At 49.0% G+C, this 18,456-nt stretch overlaps 2 protein-coding genes across 4 annotated transcripts in view; both read left to right on the top strand.

Moving 5' to 3' along the window:
* The window catches only part of LOC138957689 (tuberin-like), an 85,338-nt gene that overhangs the window by 31,700 nt on the left and 35,182 nt on the right, over positions 1-18,456 (top strand). For all 3 annotated transcript variants that reach the window (XM_070328767.1, XM_070328761.1, XM_070328753.1), the window contains 3 exons: positions 256-411; positions 13,430-13,598; positions 14,211-14,454. In XM_070328767.1, the coding sequence (XP_070184868.1) occupies positions 256-411; positions 13,430-13,598; positions 14,211-14,454 (569 nt within the window). The remainder of the gene's footprint in view (positions 1-255; positions 412-13,429; positions 13,599-14,210; positions 14,455-18,456) is intronic.
* On the top strand, positions 9,878-12,863 carry LOC138957005 (uncharacterized). Its single transcript, XM_070328187.1, has 2 exons — positions 9,878-11,664; positions 12,138-12,863. Exon 1 carries the CDS (start codon positions 9,878-9,880, stop codon positions 11,207-11,209), a length of 1,332 nt encoding a protein of 443 aa, XP_070184288.1. The 3' UTR covers positions 11,210-11,664; positions 12,138-12,863.

Genomic DNA, 18,456 nt, shown 5'->3' with positions numbered 1-18,456 from the left:
GTTTGTGGATTTGTTTTAAACCACAAGTACTGGAGGTGTTTCAGACGAAACTCCAATAATGAGGGTAGAATTAAAACCATTAAAGACAGTACTACTCTTTGCTACCACAGTTATTTGCAATTGACTTTTAGTTTTACAAGTGTAAGTACTGGGTGTGTTTCAGACGAGACTCATGTAATGAGGGTATAGTGAAAAACCCTAAAAACAGTACAGAGTCTTTTTGACAAGCGTACGTAAGTACTGGGTGTGTTTCAGACGAAGACGAATGCTGTCAGGACCTCCGGCACTGCGCAGAGAGCACCCCCTGCCGATGGACGAGAAGATGACCCAGTTTCACAGAGAGCTGATGGAGACAGCCATCGATTCCTTCTCGCGGTACACCTTTGGCAACATATCAAATGTCTACAAAAGGTGTCTTTCTTTTTTTCTCTTTTTTTCTTCTTTCTTTCTTTCTTTTTTTTTTTTCATTTCTTTCTTTCTGAATTTTGTTCCTTCCTTCCTTCCTTCCTTCCTTCCTTCCTTCCTTCCTTCCTTCCTTCCTTCCTTCCTTCCTTTTTACATTTAGTCAAGTTTTGACTAAACGTTTTAACGTAGAGGGGGGAATCGAGACGAGGGTGTGGTGTATGTGTGTGTGTTTGTGTCTGTGCAAGTGTGTGTGTAGAGCGATTCAGAGAAAACTACTGGACCAATCTTTATGAAATTTTACATGAGAGTTCCTGGGTAGGATATCCCCGGACGTTTTTTTCTTTTTTTCGATAAATGTCTTTGATGACGTCATATCCGGCTTTTTGTGAAAGTTGAGGCGGCCCTGTCACACCATCATTTTTTTTATCAAATCGATTGAAAATTTGGTCAAGCAATCTTCGACGAAAGCCGGACTTCGGTATTGCATTTCAGCTTGGTGGCTTAAAAATTAATTAATGACTTCTGAAAATTATTTTTTTTTTAAATGTTTATAAAACGATCCAAATTTACGTTCATCTTATTCTTCATCATTCCCAGAACATATAAATACGTTATTTTTTGATTAAAAACAAGCTCTGAAAATTAAATATATAAAAATTATTATTAAAATAAAATTAAATTACATATCTTAACCCGACTCACATTTAGCATTAACTTCAGATAGCTTGGACACTGAACTACGCTTCACCCCTAAAGGGGAAGCAACCCCTTAAAAAAGAACGGCCTTGACCCAAACCAAGTTAACAAGAGTCAAGGTCATACCGCTCTCGCGACCTATCACGCGAGACCCACCCGGCGCTATGTTAGAACGTCACTCCTACTTCAGCCTCCGATCAGCTCGGACGTGTTTTCACAGCTACGCTAAAGGCTTTCAGCCTACTACTGTTTTTCAAGCAGTTTTTTCACCCCGTTCTACAGGTCCCTGCCTAAGCAAGATTGGGTGAGCTCTTTCTAATTTGTTCGGCTCCTGTTTGTTTGTGTCTTTCTCCGTTTTGCAGTCTGTTTCGTGTTTACGTTTCTTAGACTGTTTGTTTTCGTCAGCAATGGCTGACAAAGAGAGAAAGAAGCCTCAGACTAGGCAAATGGCTGCTGAGTGTTCGCCTAGTAAGGTCACACATAAAGAGACAGGCAAAAGTACTACCGTCTCGGTTCATGATCCAGTTTCGCAAACTACCATGTCCGTTAATATTTCGGACCCCGATAGCCCAGTCATGCCTGTACTGAAAGAAGCTAAAAGTAAGGCTCCTTCAGCCAAGAAGAGACGTAGTGGTAAAGACAAGACTCGTGCGAAAGATGATTTTTCCTCCCTTTTTGAGAAGTTTTCTGTCAATATGAATAACATGTTTGCACAACAACAGCAGTTTGCAGCTGATTTGCATGCTACTCGTAAGGAGTTGCACTCGCTCCCAGCGGGAGTGGGCGGAGTGGCTTCGCTGGCTTACGCTAAGGTTCCGCCTTCATGCACTATCACGTCGGCCGACGTGCACGCAGAGCAGGGTGATTACTTCGTTCAAGGGGCGGTTTCACGCTCTTCAGGTTTGTCAAGTTCACCGGTAGCCAGGTTCTCTGGTGAAAGTGTTCATGTTAGGCCGGAACTAGTAGCCCCCCCGCCACGGCCGGGGGGTGAAAGTACGACTCCCCGGAGGCTATCGCTCTTAGCAAGCGGAACTCGGGGGGTCGACACCGGACAACAAGTTGGGCCGGAACTAGTAGCCCCCCCGCCACGGCCGGGGGGTGAAAGTTCGACTTTCCCAGAGGCTATCGCTCTTAGCAAGCGGAACTCACGGGGGGTCGACACCGGACAACGAGACAGTTGTACTCACAGGCAGACTGGTATGTCTCCGGTGAATGTAAACAAGTCTCAACTTCCTCCCTCTGGGCAGGATGCTGCTTTCGGGCAGGCTTTGCACGGTTCTTCCGTTTTGCAATCAGCCTCGCCTGTGGTGGATCGTTTTAGTGACGCAGCTAGTCACAGTGACTTTCACGGTCCAGCCACAGCAGATTCGGAGTTCGATGATTCTCACTCACTTTCTGAGGAGGAAGTCGATGTCAAGTTGTCACTCAAACTTAAACCAGCTATGGTTACTGCAGCTCAGGTGTCTGCCAAGTACTTCGCTGAAGGGGTGACAGCTACGACGAGCTTTGCGGCACCACCACCCTCAGCGGTGGGTGATTTCCGCCCTGCCTTAACGGAAGTTCAGGGATATCGTTTTAGCGAGTCTCCTTCTGTTGCTTACGAACTTTCCAAGGTGCTGGCTAGAACTTCGGGTTCTGAGAATAGCTTGCCTGTGGATACTGTGCCTTTACTGACTGCACACGGTCAGGCGCCTGATGCTGCTCAGCCATGGCTTGCCTCAGGCCAGTTACGGAAGGCGAGCACTTCGTTTCATGCACGCAAGTTTACTCTCTCCCGTCGTCACCACAGCCTTATTGAGACTTACGCTTTGCCGAGTGCACCGCTTCCGGTCACTCCGGAGTTGGCGAACCTCAGAGAGGATGTCTATCGTTTTGACAAACCTTGCACTTACTCTGAAGGTGCATTGATTGGTTTGGAGGAGACGGGAAGATACTCGTTGGAACTTGCGTCTCTTTCAGAGACACTTCTTCGATCTCTTTCTCGGTCGATCGCGGTGTCGTTGGATCCTTTCGAATTTCGAAACGACGCTAGCGTGAAAGACGTTCCCATACTCCTGGCCTCTTTGGCTAAGGTTTCAGCCGAACAAATGTCAGTCGCGGCACGGTTGTACGCACATGCGGTTTTCACGCGCAGGGACGCTTTCTTGTCTGGCTCTAGAATTAAATTACATATTCCTACTCCGAATCACATGTAGCATTGACACAATCGGAGATGCTAGGTTCTGAAAAGGCTAACCGTCTAAGGGAAGCAACCCCAACCACAAAAAGTGTAAACGTAGCCTTGGTAATGACCATACACCCGGGGAGTTACCTCCCATCGTGCATGCCATGTCACTACTGCTACTGAACACGTGGTTCATATCATTCGACCTTACAGCTTTCGAGGGAGCAGGTTGTTGATTTTTGGGCTCCCCTGTGGCTGCGCTGTTTGGTGTTGTTTTGACACCCACCGGCCACGTTACCGTCTATCTTGCCTCCTGCTTCGTAGTTGGTGAGCTCTTTCCATTTTGGTCATTATTTTGACAGGAAATTTGTTGTAGTTGCTGATTTTCGTCCGTGTTTGGACCTGTGATATTTCAGTGACTACTGTTGGCCGCCATTTTTGTTGTCAGCATGAGTTGACAGATTTTGTGGCTAGGCCGATGTATTTTGGAGGTAAACGTAATTTTACCTTCTTACTTGCTTGCTGCTTTGTTAGTTGGTAAGCTTGTTCCTTCTTGTCTTTAGTTTGACAGGAATTTATCTATAGTTGCTGACTTTTTGTCCGTTTGGACTCCTAAATGCGTTTCAGTAACTTATCTTGTGGCCGCCACTTTCGATTGCTCAGCTTTCCTGACAGCTTATTTATGTGGCTAGGCCTATGTTATGGTGAGGTTCTCCTTACTTTACCTGCGTTTTTGCCTTCTGCTTTGTTAGTTGGTAAGCCATTTCATATTTCGTCATTACTTTGACAGGAATTTTTGTTATTGCTTAATTTTCGTCCGTTTTGGACTTCTAAATTTTGTCCAGTAACTTATCGCTTGGCCGCCATTTTGTGTATCAGCGTTGCTGACAGTGGTTTACTTGGCTAGGCTTTAGCAGGTATCTACCAGTCCGTAGGACTGGTCGTGGTTTCGAATTTAACATGTTTGTTATGTTTTGTTCGTTACTCTTTCTGCCTCGAACAAACACTTTGTGGGGCAGTCATATACTGTTGTACGTCCTGTTTCTTCTCCTCGCCTTCTCTGCCGTTAGCAGATCAGGTGTTGCAGGTCTGCATTATCTTTGTGAAGAAATTTTTGCGTTCCAAGCCTGCGTCTTCCGTTGGCCCGCTGTCTGTGGGCGACGTCACCTTGTTGGCTTCTTTGACGCTTCCGGCCGAGACGTTGTCTAGGGCGGATGTTTTGCTTCTTCGTCTTCTACCGCTGTGGTGGGCGATTCAAGTAAGTCGAGCTGGTCCACAGGCCCTCGTGAGGCCGTCGGACAGTCCCTGCTGGGACACAGCTCTTTTCGGCGGGTTCACGACCCGCAAACCCCTGTTCGGTCGCACCCTGGCTTCACAGAAGACCATTGTGTGGCTGAGCAATGGCGGCAGTTGGTTCCGGCTACTTCTCCGACGTACGCACCCGCTGGGGTCGTTTCCGGAGTTGTCTAGCCGTTTCCGACTGCTGCGCTTCCGGCACTCGCCGGAAGCATAGGTCCCCCGATGTACGCACCCGCTGTGGTCGTTTCCGGGGTTGACCAGGTCCCCCGATGTGCGCACCCGCTGTGGTCGTTTCCGGGGTTGACCGGACGTTGCCCCCCGGGCATTCGTCCTCTGTTCAGTCGCACCCTGGTTTCCTCGAAGACCATTGTGTGGCGGAGCAGTGGCGGTAGCCGTTTCCGGCGCTGCGCTTCCGGCACTCGCTGGAAGCATAGGTCCTCTGACGTACGCACCCGCTGTGGTCGTTTCCGGGGTTGACCGGACGTTGCCCCCCGGGCATTCGTCCTCTGTTCAGTCACACCCTGGCTTCCTCGAAGACCATTGTGTGGCGGAGCAATGGCGGTAGCCGTTTCTGGCGCTGCGCTTCCGGCACTCGCTGGAAGCATAGGTCCTCTGACGTACGCACCCGCTGTGGTCGTTTCTGGGGTTGACCGGACGTTGCCTTTAGGGCATTCGGGCTTCCGGCCTCCGTCCTCGCATTCGGCGCTTCCGCTTTTCGCGGTCTCGTCTGGTGCTTTCCGGCTCCGCCCGGATTTACTGCTCCTTTCGCTTCCACTTCCTCCCGGATGTCGGTAGCTGAGGAGCAACGCCAGCCCTTCGGGCAGGTGGTGTCTCAGCTCTGGCCGATGTAGTCAGCGTTTCAACCTTCGGTTGTCGCGTCGACTGCCGTTCCGGTTCCTGCAGCTGCAGACTTGCCGTCTTTTCTCTCTTAGCCTGATCGAGGCATGAGTTAGGACGACGTCGGGGGGGACGGATTTCCGGTTTTCCGGTTATGCCGTTTCACCGGCCTTCCACCAGTACGTGGACTTCGGTTTTTTCGCCGGTCGTGTCGGACATTCAGTCTGTCGTCAGCGATTCCACACGTGCTGGTTATTGGGAAAAAGGGCTTAACGCTGTCCTCTAAGCTGCGGCAGAGGTCACGTCGAAGGTTTTCCCGGGCGGGGCTTCGGCCTCCTACACTTCCTGTCTGGAAGCATAGGTTCTCCATCACAAGCGCACGTAGTGGCTTGTCTGGGGTTGACCGAGGACTGGCCTACGGGCGTTCGGGTTCCGGCCCCAGTCCTCTTCTGTTCTGTCTCACTCTTGTTCCGTCGTGGGCATTTGTGTTTCACCAGTGCGGCAGCCGTTGTCGGCGTGGTGTTTCCGGTTTTACTGGAAGCATAAGTCCTCCATTTCAAGTACACGTTGCGGTTTTGACTGGAGTTGACAGAGGACTGGCCTACGGGCGTTTGGGCTTCCGGCCTCAGTCTACTCTATGCATCTTTCGCTTCCGTTTTTCGCGGTTTTGTCTGCTGCATTTCCGGCTCTGTTCGGATACACTTCTCCTCTCCCTGACACTCCTTCGGAGGTCGGTGGGTGAGGAACAGCGGCTGGCCTACGGGCATTTAGGCTTTTAGCCTCAGCCGGGGCAGTCTTCACTTTACCTGTTGGGTGTTGCGTTTACTGCCTAGTCAGTTCGGGTGGCCCTGGACGTTTCCCCTATTCACGACCGTCAGTAGGGGGATAAGTCAGGTCTTTTTCCGGTTGGATGGTTTTCCGGTTTCCGGTCATCTCATTCATCAGTTTACCACCAGCAACTGTGACTTCGGTTTACGTTCGTAGCTGAGCTATTCTGGTTCTCAGTCTTTAGTCAGCAATCGAACACGTTCTGGATTTCCGTCGCAGCTCAAGCTTCGGCTCAGGATTTCCCTTGGGTGCATCGACATTGGTGGCTTCCTTGTTGTCGATGTCGGACTTCCGTTCCGTGAAGATAGGATGTTTTTCTACTTCCGGTTCCTTAGTCACCTTTTGTAGGTACCACGGTTTGCAGGTTTTGGCTAGGCCATCTCCTCCCGAAGGTGGTATCTCTAGTGTTTTGGTTCTGCCGCGGTTTCTACTATGGTTCAGTTCCGGAACATGCTCAGCCTTGGCTGGCTTCGGCTACACGGGCTTCACCTTTTGTTCCTTCTTGCTTATTCAGCCTTTGGAACTTGCCTCCTTTCTCTACTCTGTTGGCCAGCCCTTGCTAGGGTGAGCATGGAGCAGATGAGGCTGCCCTTCCTTCTCTACGCTCGTACGGCGGGTGTCGGAGGGACTCGTTTCTTTCGCATTCTCAGTTCCCTGAACAGTCAAAGAGAGTCGCTTAAACTTGGCCTGCAGTAGAGATTCAGTCGAGTAGAGATCACCAGGTCTCTGACTGCTTTACAAAGGTTGAAGGAAGGTAGGGCTAGCATACTCAGAAACATGCTTAGCAGAAGCATGCTCATTCCTCTGGTTAAGCTAAGCTGGCAGCCAATAGGCAGCCTTGGCCGGGCAACAGCCATTCCACGTTGCGGCGATGGTGGTTGTTGCCTTCCCGTTTCTTGTGGCTTGTGGGGTTCTCTGGCTTCAGGTTACCCCTGTTTGGCCACAAACGTTCGGACTTTGGTCCTTGTTGTCTTTCATCGAGTCGGACTCTGTCTTTCTCTAGTGATCAGACGCGTTCTGGTGTTTCGTCCAAACTTAAGGTTCACTTGAGTTGGCCTCGGAAGTTACATTCAGGTTTTCCTGAGGGGGCATTGTCTTGGACAATGGATGTTTGAGGAGTAGTTCTTTGTGGCTTTCCTCCCCTCTCTCAGGTTTTGGCTACTCTTCTCCTTCGGGCAGAGGTTTAGTTAAGGTTCGGTTCCTGTGACTTCAGTCTTGGGCCTTTCCTCTCTTCTTCCTCATCTTAGTATGAGGCGAGTCCGGATGACGTCTGTCGGGTCGGGTTTCCTTACAGTCGCCCGGCTACAAAAGGCAACTTTGTCTAGGACGGTTGTCCGTTTTTCTCCGCGTTGGACTCTGTCTTCAGACAGGGACAGACGCGCTCTGGGTTTCTGGCCAAACTCAGGTAGGCTCTTGATTTGGCTAGGAAGTTAACTGCCTGTTTTTTCCCTGAGAACTCTGGTTTCGGGAGTCTTATGGCTGGCTGGCTTCACGGTTTACGTTTACCAGTCTTGGTTTTCTGCTTTCGGTTTTTGATTCACTCTCGATTACCTTCAAGCAGACTGTTTTGGGAACATTCTGGCTTTTAGCCATTTTGTTTATGGTTGCCAGTCACATCGGTTTTTGACCACTGTGGGTCCTCACTTCCGGTAGCTTACGCACAGTCGTAAGTGGCTGCTGTCGGGTGCTACCTCTCTCCCTGCGTTCGCAGGGACTGGTAGGGGATAACTGGCGACCTTCTATTTGTGAGTTTTCTCTTCGAGGTGGACTCTGGTACTTAGTGCTTGGATGTCTCTCTCTCGCTCTTTCGTGGGGATTGGTCACTCTTATTTTGAGCTGACTTCTTTCTCACAAGCCTTTTGGGCTTTACTACATCCCAAGGTTTGCAGACTTTGGCATGGTTGTCTTAAGGTCACCGCGGGGGTTCGTCCTTCTCAGTTGAGGGGACAACCTTACGCACGGATCTTCTCAGGACATTAGCATTTCCTTCCAAAAAAGGGGGGGGGGGGAAGCTTGTCTTTCCCTTGGCTCGCCAGGGTTATTAATCCAAGGCTTGGGTCTATTCCGGTGCTGTTTTTTACGGCTAGGAGATTGGAAGAAGTGCTGAGCACAGCTCTCTGGATCTCTGAGGTTGTCTCTTTCGCTTTGCCTGAGATACTTCTCGGCTGTCAATCAGGACTTTCCTTGGTTCCCTCACTGCCTGTTGGCAGTGGGCCAGCCCTGGCAAAGGCTTTTGAGTGGGTTAGATTTTCTTTCCCACTGGGACCGCCCTGATTCTTTTGGCAGCGGTCCAGGTTTTTGGCAAGGTTTTTTGAGTGAGTTAGATTTTTCTTTCCCACCGCCTTGTTTTTGTAATCTGCTACATGTGATTCGGAGTAGGAATATGTAATTTAATCGAAAATTTTATTGTAAATTTTCATTTAATAAATATACCTACCCGAATCACATAGTATATTCCCTCCCGCCAACCCCGCTTTTGATTTGGAGAATTTATTCTTTAGGTCGAATGATATGAACCACGTGTTCAGTAGCAGTAGTGACATGGCATGCACGATGGGAGGTAACTCCCCGGGTGTATGGTCATTACCAAGGCTACGTTTACACTTTTTGTGGTTGGGGTTGCTTCCCTTAGACGGTTAGCCTTTTCAGAACCTAGCATCTCCGATTGTGTCAATGCTACATGTGATTCGGGTAGGTATATTTATTAAATGAAAATTTACAATAAAATTTTCGATTCAAGACAAGTCTACTTTGGACTTGCTCAAGGTCTCTCCTTTCACAGAGGGGTCTTTGCTCGGTCAACCTTCACTTGACGCGCTTGACAAACAAACACAAAACGCTAGGGACTTAGCTATCGCAAAGCTTGCTCAACATGGTCTCGCTAAGCCTCAGGCCAAACAGCAGGGTCCACCTAAAGCGTCTTTCTCTTCTGCTAATCGGGGACGCGGCTCTCAGCATTCACAGTCCTCTTTTAGGGGTAGAGGCAGGGGCGCTCCTTACCCCAAGAAGAAGCCGTCTTTCGGCAATGCTAGGGGGTCGGGTCGAAAACCTAACCCCCAATGACGAGGCCCCGAGCTACTCATCCCCACAGCCCCCACCCTTTTGGTGGCGGGCGGCCCCTCCCGGGCCCTTCACTACTGGTTACAGCATGTAAACAGTCAGTGGATTGTGGGGATAGTACGTTCGGGGTTCAGGCTGCTCTGGAAAGAGCAGAAAGCGCCTCTTACCAGAACACCTCCTGCATTCAAGTTTCCGGCAAAACCAGAGGCAAAGGCCACAATTCAGTCGGAAATCGCTGCTCTTCTTCAAAAGGAAGCAGTGGAAGTTGTTTCAGACCACAACTCCCCGGGTTTTTACGGGAGGATATTCGTAGTCCCAAAGAGTTCGGGAGGGTGGCGTCCAGTCTTAGACCTGTCCCCATTGAACAAATTCCTCCGGGAGATTCGGTTTACCATGGAGACTCCCTTTTCAGTTCGGGAGGCACTCAGACCAGGGGATTGGGCAACATCAATCGATCTGACGGATGCGTATTTTCATATACTCATGCATCCGTCAGATCGAAAGTGGCTCAGATTTCGATGGGCAACAGAGATCTATCAGTTCAGGGCTCTCCCCTTCGGCTTGTCTCTGGCCCCTTGGGTCTTCACAATGGTGACACGACAACTTTGTTCCCTGGTCAGGCAAAAAGGCATTCGTCTGCGTGCATATTTAGACGATTGGCTCGTTCTAAATCAGAGCCAGCAGTCTTGCAGTCTTCACACGCAGGCAGTGTTGGATCAGGCAAACGATCTAGGTTTTCAGATCAACCAGAGCAAATCAGAGCTGATACCGTCTCAAAACTTCACGTACCTAGGGATGACATTCGATACGGTGGCATGGTCAGTCCGTCCCTCCCTCAGAAGAGTCAACAAGCTCCAAGACCTTCTCAGGTCTCTCAGGTCACAGAAGCAGGCCAAGGCCAGGGTCTTGGCGTCGGCCCTAGGACAGATGGAATCTATGGCCACTCTCATTCCGCTGGGGAGAGTTTGCAAAAGGCCGTTTCAGGCTGCACTCAGCTCGGAGTGGAATCCGGCTTACCAGGGCTGGGATGTCTCTGTTCAGATACACAGCTGGATTCGACAGACCACAAATCAGTGGTTGCAAGCAGACTTGTTTCTGGGAGTTCCGATTGTGCTTCCTCCTCCGGAGGTCGACATGTTCACAGATGCGTCTCAGTTAGGCTGGGGTGCTCATCTTGCACAGCTCACGGCCTCGGGGACTTGGCCCGAGAGTCAAGCCCAGTCTCACATAAATGTGTTGGAGTTGGAGGCAGCCTTTTTGGGGCTTCGGAGCTTCTTCCCTGCCGTTGTCGGAAAGCATGTTCGGCTACATACCGACAACACCACGGTAGCGGCTTATGTGAACAAGCAGGGCGGTTCACGGTCGCAAACACTCTCAGTCAGAACTTGTCAGATTCTGCGGTGGTGTGCTCAACATCGAATCACTCTGTCGGCGAAGTTCTTACCAGGTCGGCTCAATGTTCTAGCCGATGCTCTCAGCCGTTCGTCCAGTGTGTTGCACACGGAGTGGACGATCACCCACCATGCACTTCAGAGATTGTGGGTTCAGGCCGAAAAGCCTGTAGTCGATCTGTTCGCTACGAGGTTTTCCCGGAGACTACCGGTATTTGTCTCCCCGTTTCCCGATCCGGAAGCTTGGAAGACAAACGCTCTGGAGATCAACTGGTCGGATCTCACGGCGTACGCCTTCCCTCCGTTTCAACTGCTGGGCAGGGTACTCAGAAAGGCCGAGATGGAACGCCCGTCCCTCATTCTGGTGGCTCCAATGTGGACAAGCCAACATTGGTTTCCGGACCTGCTTCGTCTCACAGTAGGTCCTCCTATTCCGCTAAACCTAGAGAGGGGAGATCTGCTACAACCACGCACGGGCGTTCTTCACGAGAATCCGCAGGCTCTGCGGCTTCACGCGTGGAGACTGTGAGAAAATCTTTGCGTCGCTCAGGTGCTTCCGAAGGGACTTTGGATCTGGTTCAAAAGGCTCACAGGCAGTCTACTAGTTCTGTTTACACATCACACTGGTCTGCATGGGTAGCATGGTGCGCAGATAATGGGGTCGAAGCTACATCCCCTCGGTCAATGCAGGTAGCTAATCATTTGTCTTGGTTGGCCTCCCAAGGCAAGTCCCCATCATCTCTTAAGGTCAGGAGATCAGCGATTTCGTCCACCTTAAAGCAATTAGGTCGCACTATTTCCCTGGGTGGAGTTATTGCAAGCGTGTTAAGAGGCGCTGCATTGGATTTTGTTAAGACAAAGACTCCAGTCCCAGCCTGGGATCTGTTTTTAGTTTTGAACTTCTTGAGATCTTCGGATTTTGAACCTTTACATTTGGCAAGTCTCCATAATCTTACACGTAAAGCTCTTCTGCTCACTTTACTGGCTACAGCTAGACGGAGCAGCGAAGTACACGCGCTCTCAGGCCTTCCAAAAGACATCTCTGTTGAGAGTGATGGTTCTATCTCACTTCGTTTTAGACCCGATTTCTTAGCAAAAAATCAAAAGCCTCACCATCCTGCTCCCGTTATCAGGATTCCGTCTTTGTCCACTATACTAGCACCAGGTGACCCTGACATGACAAATTGTCCAGTGCGAACACTTAGCAGCTATTTGTCTAGGACTGCTCCGTTAAGAGCTAAGGAACAGAGACTTCTGTTTATCTCACTCAATACTGCTCGGAACAGGGACCTGTCACGGGTGACTTTGGCTAGGTGGATCGCCACACTCATAAAACAAGCATATGAGTGGTGGCAGAAAGGAAAAGGGGGGGGGCAGTCCGTTCTCCCCATGTCGTCTGCACGTACTCATGAGGCGAGAGCCTGGGCCTCGTCTTTGGCCGTACTACAGTCAGGAAGGCTGTCTGAAGTACTTGACTCTGCGTATTGGGCGTCTGAAGACGTCTTCATAAATTTTTACTTGCGTGACATTGCAAGTACGCGGCAAGATGGGACCAACTCCTTACCGGCTGTGGTAGCCGCAGGACAGGTTCTTCCAAGATCATAGAGTAAGTACCCGCCACCTACATTAGCAATCTGCTAAATGTGAGTCGGGTTAAGATATGTAATTTAATCGAAAATTTTATAAGTAAATTTTGATTTGATTAATATACTTACCCGACTCACATCGTTAATACCCTCCCGCCTACCCCGCTTAGGGTTTCCATAAAAAAGAACAGATCATTTCAGTAGGAGTGACGTTCTAACATAGCGCCGGGTGGGTCTCGCGTGATAGGTCGCGAGAGCGGTATGACCTTGACTCTTGTTAACTTGGTTTGGGTCAAGGCCGTTCTTTTTTAAGGGGTTGCTTCCCCTTTAGGGGTGAAGCGTAGTTCAGTGTCCAAGCTATTAATCTGAAGTTAATGCTAAATGTGAGTCGGGTAAGTATATTAATCAAATCAAAATTTACTTATAAAATTTTCGATTTCATCTTATTTCTTGTGGGTTCCTGATTCCAAAAACATATAGATGTGATATGTTTGGATTAAAAACACGCTCAGAAAGTTAAAAAGAATAGAGATAAAGAAAAGCGTGCTATCCTTCTCAGCGCAACTACTACCCCGCTCTTCTTGTCAATTTCACTGCCTTCGCATCGAGCGGTGGACTGACGATGCTACGAGTATACGCTCTTGCTGTAAAAATGCAGTGAGTTCAGTTTCATTCTGTTATTAGTTCGACAGCTTGACTAAATGTTGTAATTTCGCCTTTCGCGACTTGTTTTTTTTTCTTCTTTCTTTCTTTTTTTTCAAAGCATTCTTGAATATATATTACTGGATGTACACACTCTCGGAGTCATGCGACTCTCTAGAGAGGTCGCTCTGTAGTTCGTCCTTTAGGTGGTTATAAACAGGGTTTACTGCACTGACGTTTCTAGCAAAGTGTAGACATTAGGCCTGTGTCTTAAAAATAAACAGTTAAGTTGTTTTGAACACACCTGCAGTATCTTGTACAGTGTTTTCTGATACTCTTGTAATGGTATTACTGGATATGAAAATATAGAAATCATAGCATTCATTTATGACATCAGCATTTTTATTGTCTATTTCAGGTCAGGCTTGGCAGAGTTCTCACCTGGATGTGAAAATATGTTAAAACAAAAAAACCACCTTAGCATTCAATTATCATGTCAAAACTTTTCTCGTCTATTTCAGGTCGGGCATGGCTGAGTTCTTGCTCAACTTGGGCCCGAGTGAGACCTGGTTGGTGGGCAACAAGCTGATCACCATAACAACCAGCGGGGGAGGAAGCAAGGACAGCGGCTCCATGTTCTGCAGCAAGTGTCTGGAACTCCTGCAGCAGTCCCAGACCAAGACTCACAAGGTAGGGGTTCCCTTTTACCCTCTCAAGAACTGACATAGGAGGGGGCCAGGTAGCTCAGTTGGTAGAGCACTTGACTTGTGATCCTAGGTTCATGGGTTCGAATCTGGGGCAGGTGTCATGAACTGAAAACTCTGCCTGAACAATCCTTCTCATTGCGGTCCATGCGCATGCGCTAACATGGGGAGATTAAGCAGGTCGTGAACAACCTAACCCTTACCCTAACCCTTACCCTAATCATAACCCTAATCCTAACCCTAACCCTAACCCATGGTTCGTTCGGTCAAAGGGTCGCATATTTTAAGTACAAGATTGGCGCATGCGCATTGACCGTAATGAGAAGGTTTGTTCAGCACAGGTTTCGGTTCGTGACACCGGGACGAACAAGGGTCAACTTTATGTGCAGACTCTGTATCCATGCCCCACCCCGTTTTACCACAGAGGCACATGAAAGGCCTCGCTCTAAACATGCACACATCATGTTGCTGCTAGCTATCTACTGGGAGGAAGCGAGCCTAATTTCCCAGCAATGAGATCATAAAGTAAATGAAATGGAAAGAAAATGAGAAAGAAATACAAGTTTTCCTAAAGTTTTGGTTTTTCCCCCATAAACAGCTGTCCCCCCACCAGGAGAAACGCCGCAGACACAAGTCAGCCATCTTTACTCGCAGCATCAGCGAGGTCGTGACAGAGGGCGTGGTGATCGGCAGTGCGTCCAGCCCGCAAGGGGAGGAACTGCGTCACACACGCGACGACCTGAGCCTCGTGTACGAGTCGGCACGCGATGACGCGGCAGTGCAGACAGGGAGTTCGCTGTCGTCTGGATTTGACATTGAGTCGCTCGGCTCCATGATGATGAGTGAGTAGGGTGAAAAAAGGGAAAGGGATTTCAAGGAAAGTGTTAGTTTTTGAGTGGAATGTTAAATGAAAATGTTGGAGTTTGAAGAAATTATGTTAGTCAGGGTGTCAGTGAGTGTGTGTGTGTGTGTGTGTGTGTGTGTGTGTGTGTGTGTGTGTGTGTGTATGTGTCCATGCCTGTGCATATGCGTGTATGTATTTGTGTTTACGTTGGTTCTTTGTGAAAGTTTTGGGAATGACTCCAAGTCACTGGCCCTGAACAAATAAGTAGGCATAGACTTTGTATATTTTTTTATGTTTTAGGTTCAAGAAGTAAGATTCAAAATGGATTTTGTAGTAATATTTGTGTGGTATTGCTGGGGCATCACAAAACAATAAACATAGCAAGGTACTCAAGGTACTCTTGATAAAGTGAAGAAGATTAAGGCAGTTGCTCTGGTGGTGCATTTGTCTGATCTATGAGAAGTCAGTCTGGAACAGGATTGCTGCCTGACTTCAAGTTTCAAGTTGTATTAATCCTTCAACCCCTTTTGAGGCATGGAGGACTTCTGTAATACCGTAAAATCCCTAGCAAACGCCCAGTATCTAGCAAACGCCCACCCCCCACTTTGGGCCAAAAGTTGTGCAGAGGGTTCACTACCTAGCAAACGCCCACCCCGTTTTTTGGGGTTTTTTTTTCGGGAGAGAAACGGACACATTCCACCTCGCGTCCTACCCCAGTTGAGAGTACCAGACAATGTGCGTTTGTATGCATCCACAAATGGATGGATGACGAGGAACACCACCCTGACCTGGATTCAGCGTGTTCTTAGGCCAGCAGACGAACGTCGCCTCCTACTTCTGGACTGCTACAGAGCTCACAAGACCCAGGAAGTCAGAGAAGCGGTTGCCGCACAGCAAGTTGACTTGGTCTTTGTGCCTGCAGGCAGCACAGCTTTAGCCCAGCCAGTCGATGTCGGTTTTGCCAAACCTTTTAAAGATGGCATCAGAGACTGCTGGGTTGAGTGAACTGAGAGAAGCAAAATCACCGACAGCTGCTGGCAACCTCAAGCAGCCTAGAAGTTAAGACGTAATCAACTGCGTCAGCAGGGCGTGGGAGAACATACGACCTGAAAAGATCGTTACGTCCTTTCCCAGGTGCGCAATTTCAAACGCCATGGACGGTTCCCAAGATGATGAAATACTTGAGTGGTTTCCAGATGAAATCGGCGCTATCCTGCCCGCAATCACGGCAATGGAGATGCTCCAGAAGAAGCTGAGAGTGGAGACGACAGTGAAGACGATCATGTTGACTTCGAAGGACTAGAATGAGCCCACGATCATCAACCCTACCAGATCTCCAAACAAGAGAAGAAACTGTGTTTGTGCTGACGTTATTCTGAGAATTTAAAGAATCGAGGTCACTTGTGTTCTTCTTTTTTCTTCTTTTTTTCTATCACAGATCGTTGATCTTAATTTGTGTAAACAAACAGTGTGTTTATTTTTTCATTAAAATTGCACAAATCACATGGTTGTACAGCAGACTTCCACTAACTCGTGGTCCACTAAATCGCGAATTCGGCTATATCGCAGAGACCTCTTGGACCCCGAAAAAAACAAAACCGACCTTTAAAATTTTTTTGTGCAAAATTAGTCACGTAAAGGCCAAAAAATAGTACCGTACTTTCCGGGTCATAAGGCGCGACTTTTTTCCTCGAGTTCGACCCCTGCGTCTTGTATAACGAAGCGCCTAATCCGTGTATGAAATACGAAAAAAATCAAAGAGACCGCTTGAGTACCAGTCAAACAACTTGTGATAATGCATGTTTCAGCTACTATACTGTTCAAAAAAAGAAACGCATAGCTTGTAATATTTGGTTAATTTAGTTATATGGCTACAAGGATATCCACCAAACTGCAGAAAATGTTTATCTGGTCGTCGACCTTTCGTCCATTGCCACAAGTGAGCTCTGCACGTGACGCATGCGTTATCAGTGGCTACAATGTCAAAATTGCTCATTTGGCATGACCACTCGTCATGCTTCAGTGTAATCTCGTGAAACTCGGGGAATATTGAGCTCTCACCATGTCTTCCAAAACCCATAAAAGCGGATTGTTCGCCACAAAGAAATCAGACGACAATTCAGTGACGAAAGATGGCCCGATTGAGCAGAGAAGACCGCCAAATTGCATTGGGTCGTTTACAAGCAGGCCAAAGTCAAAGTGCAATCGCCAGGCACTTCCACGTGTCCCAGAGCACCATCAGTAGACTGTGGGTCAGGTTTCAAGCCACTGGCTCCGTTGCTGACTTGCCACGAGCGGGAAGACCAAGGGCGACAACTGCTGCTCACGACCGCTACATACGGCTCCGCCACCTCCGGAATCGTTTCCTGTCGGCCTCATCTTCTGTCCAGGCTCTCCCCGGGCCACACCGATTATCGGAGCAGACCGTGCGGAACCGCCTGCATGAAGCTGGTTTGAGAGCTCGCAGACCTCACAGAGGAGCTGTCCTCACCCGCCGCCATCGCCAGAACCGAGTGCAGTGGGGCAACCAGCACCTTCGCTGGACCGTCCGGAATCACTGGAGACACGTGTGGTTCAGCGACGAGTCCTACTTCCTGCTCCAGCGACATGATGGTCGGAGGAGGGTCTACCGGAGAGTAAACGAACGTTACGCGCTCAACTGTGTGGATGAGGCACCCGTTCATGGTGGTGGAGGCGTCATGGTGTGGGGGGCGATCAATACCGCTGGAAGGAGCACCCTGGTGCACGTCCAAGGGCGCATAACTGCCCAGCGATACGTGGAGGAAATTCTGCGCCCACACGCCCTTCCTCTTCTGGCTGACCAGGATGCCATATTCCAGCAGGACAACGCTCGCCCGCACACAGCACGACTCACCACCCAGTTCCTCACCGACCACCATGTCCAGGTGCTTCCCTGGCCATCCATGTCGCCAGACATGAACCCGATAGAACACCTCTGGGATGAATTGGACAGACGTGTGCGCAGGCGAGAAGAAGCGCCGGCAAATCACCGCGATCTATTGCAGGCACTTCAGGAGGAGTGGGACACCATCCCACAGCAAGATATCCGGCATCTGATCCAGTCCATGCCCAGAAGGTGCCGGGCAGTTGTTGCTGCTCAAGGCAGTCACACCCCCTACTGACTTGACAGCCTCGGCACCCAATCGTATTGATTGACTGATTGATTTGAAGATGCAAATGAACTGTGTGTGCATTCAACTGTGTCCATACCAAATTTCAAACAAATAATCTAAATATTGGATTTTCTGTTAATTTTTTCGAAAAATAAAACAAATTTGGCAAGTAGCAACTATGCGTTTCTTTTTTTGAACAGTATAGGTACTGCCCTGCCTTTGATCTGGCCGCACACACAGATTTCCACTCTGTTAAACTCGGTCACTGACCGGTCACTGACCCTGATGCAGGAAGTGTTTCCTCTCTCAGATATGACAGGGGAACCACCTCTCATGGCAAAAACTGGGTCATTGACCCCTGGGAAGAAGGTCGTGTCTTTTAACAAGGCCACCCAGCTATCACAATGCCTTTGATCTGGCCGCACACACAGAGCACACATATTTTCACTCAGTTAAAGTCGGTCACTGACCGGTCACTGACCCCGATGCAGGAAGTGTTTCCTCTCTCAGATATGACAGGGGAACCACCTCTCATGGCAAAAACTGGGTCATTTTGGTGCGCCCTATCGGCCCCCTGCGTCCAATGGGTGACTGGATTACAATTTTTTTTAAAAAGGGGGTGCGTCTTAGATAACGAAGCGCCTTGTCACCCGGAAAGTACGGTACAGATCATGAACATTTTTTCTATCATAACCACGCTCTCTCTCTCTGGGTCCGATGGCCTTTCATCATGCAGTAAATTGTCATTAAATTACATATTCTTACTCCGAATCACATAATAGCATTGACGCAGTCAGAGATGCTAAGGTGTCTGAAAAACGCTATCCCGTCTATAGTATAAGGGAAGCAAACCCTACAAAAAAGTA

The sequence above is a fragment of the Littorina saxatilis genome, linkage group LG2, assembly GCF_037325665.1.
Source record: "Littorina saxatilis isolate snail1 linkage group LG2, US_GU_Lsax_2.0, whole genome shotgun sequence".
Lineage (NCBI taxonomy): Eukaryota > Metazoa > Mollusca > Gastropoda > Littorinimorpha > Littorinidae > Littorina > Littorina saxatilis.
This window is presented reverse-complemented; position numbering and strand designations above follow the sequence as displayed.

Coding starts and splice junctions, on each gene's coding strand:
- LOC138957005 (XM_070328187.1), top strand. CDS start 9,878: ATGGTGACACGACAACTTTGTTCCCTGGTCAGGCAAAAAGGCATTCGT.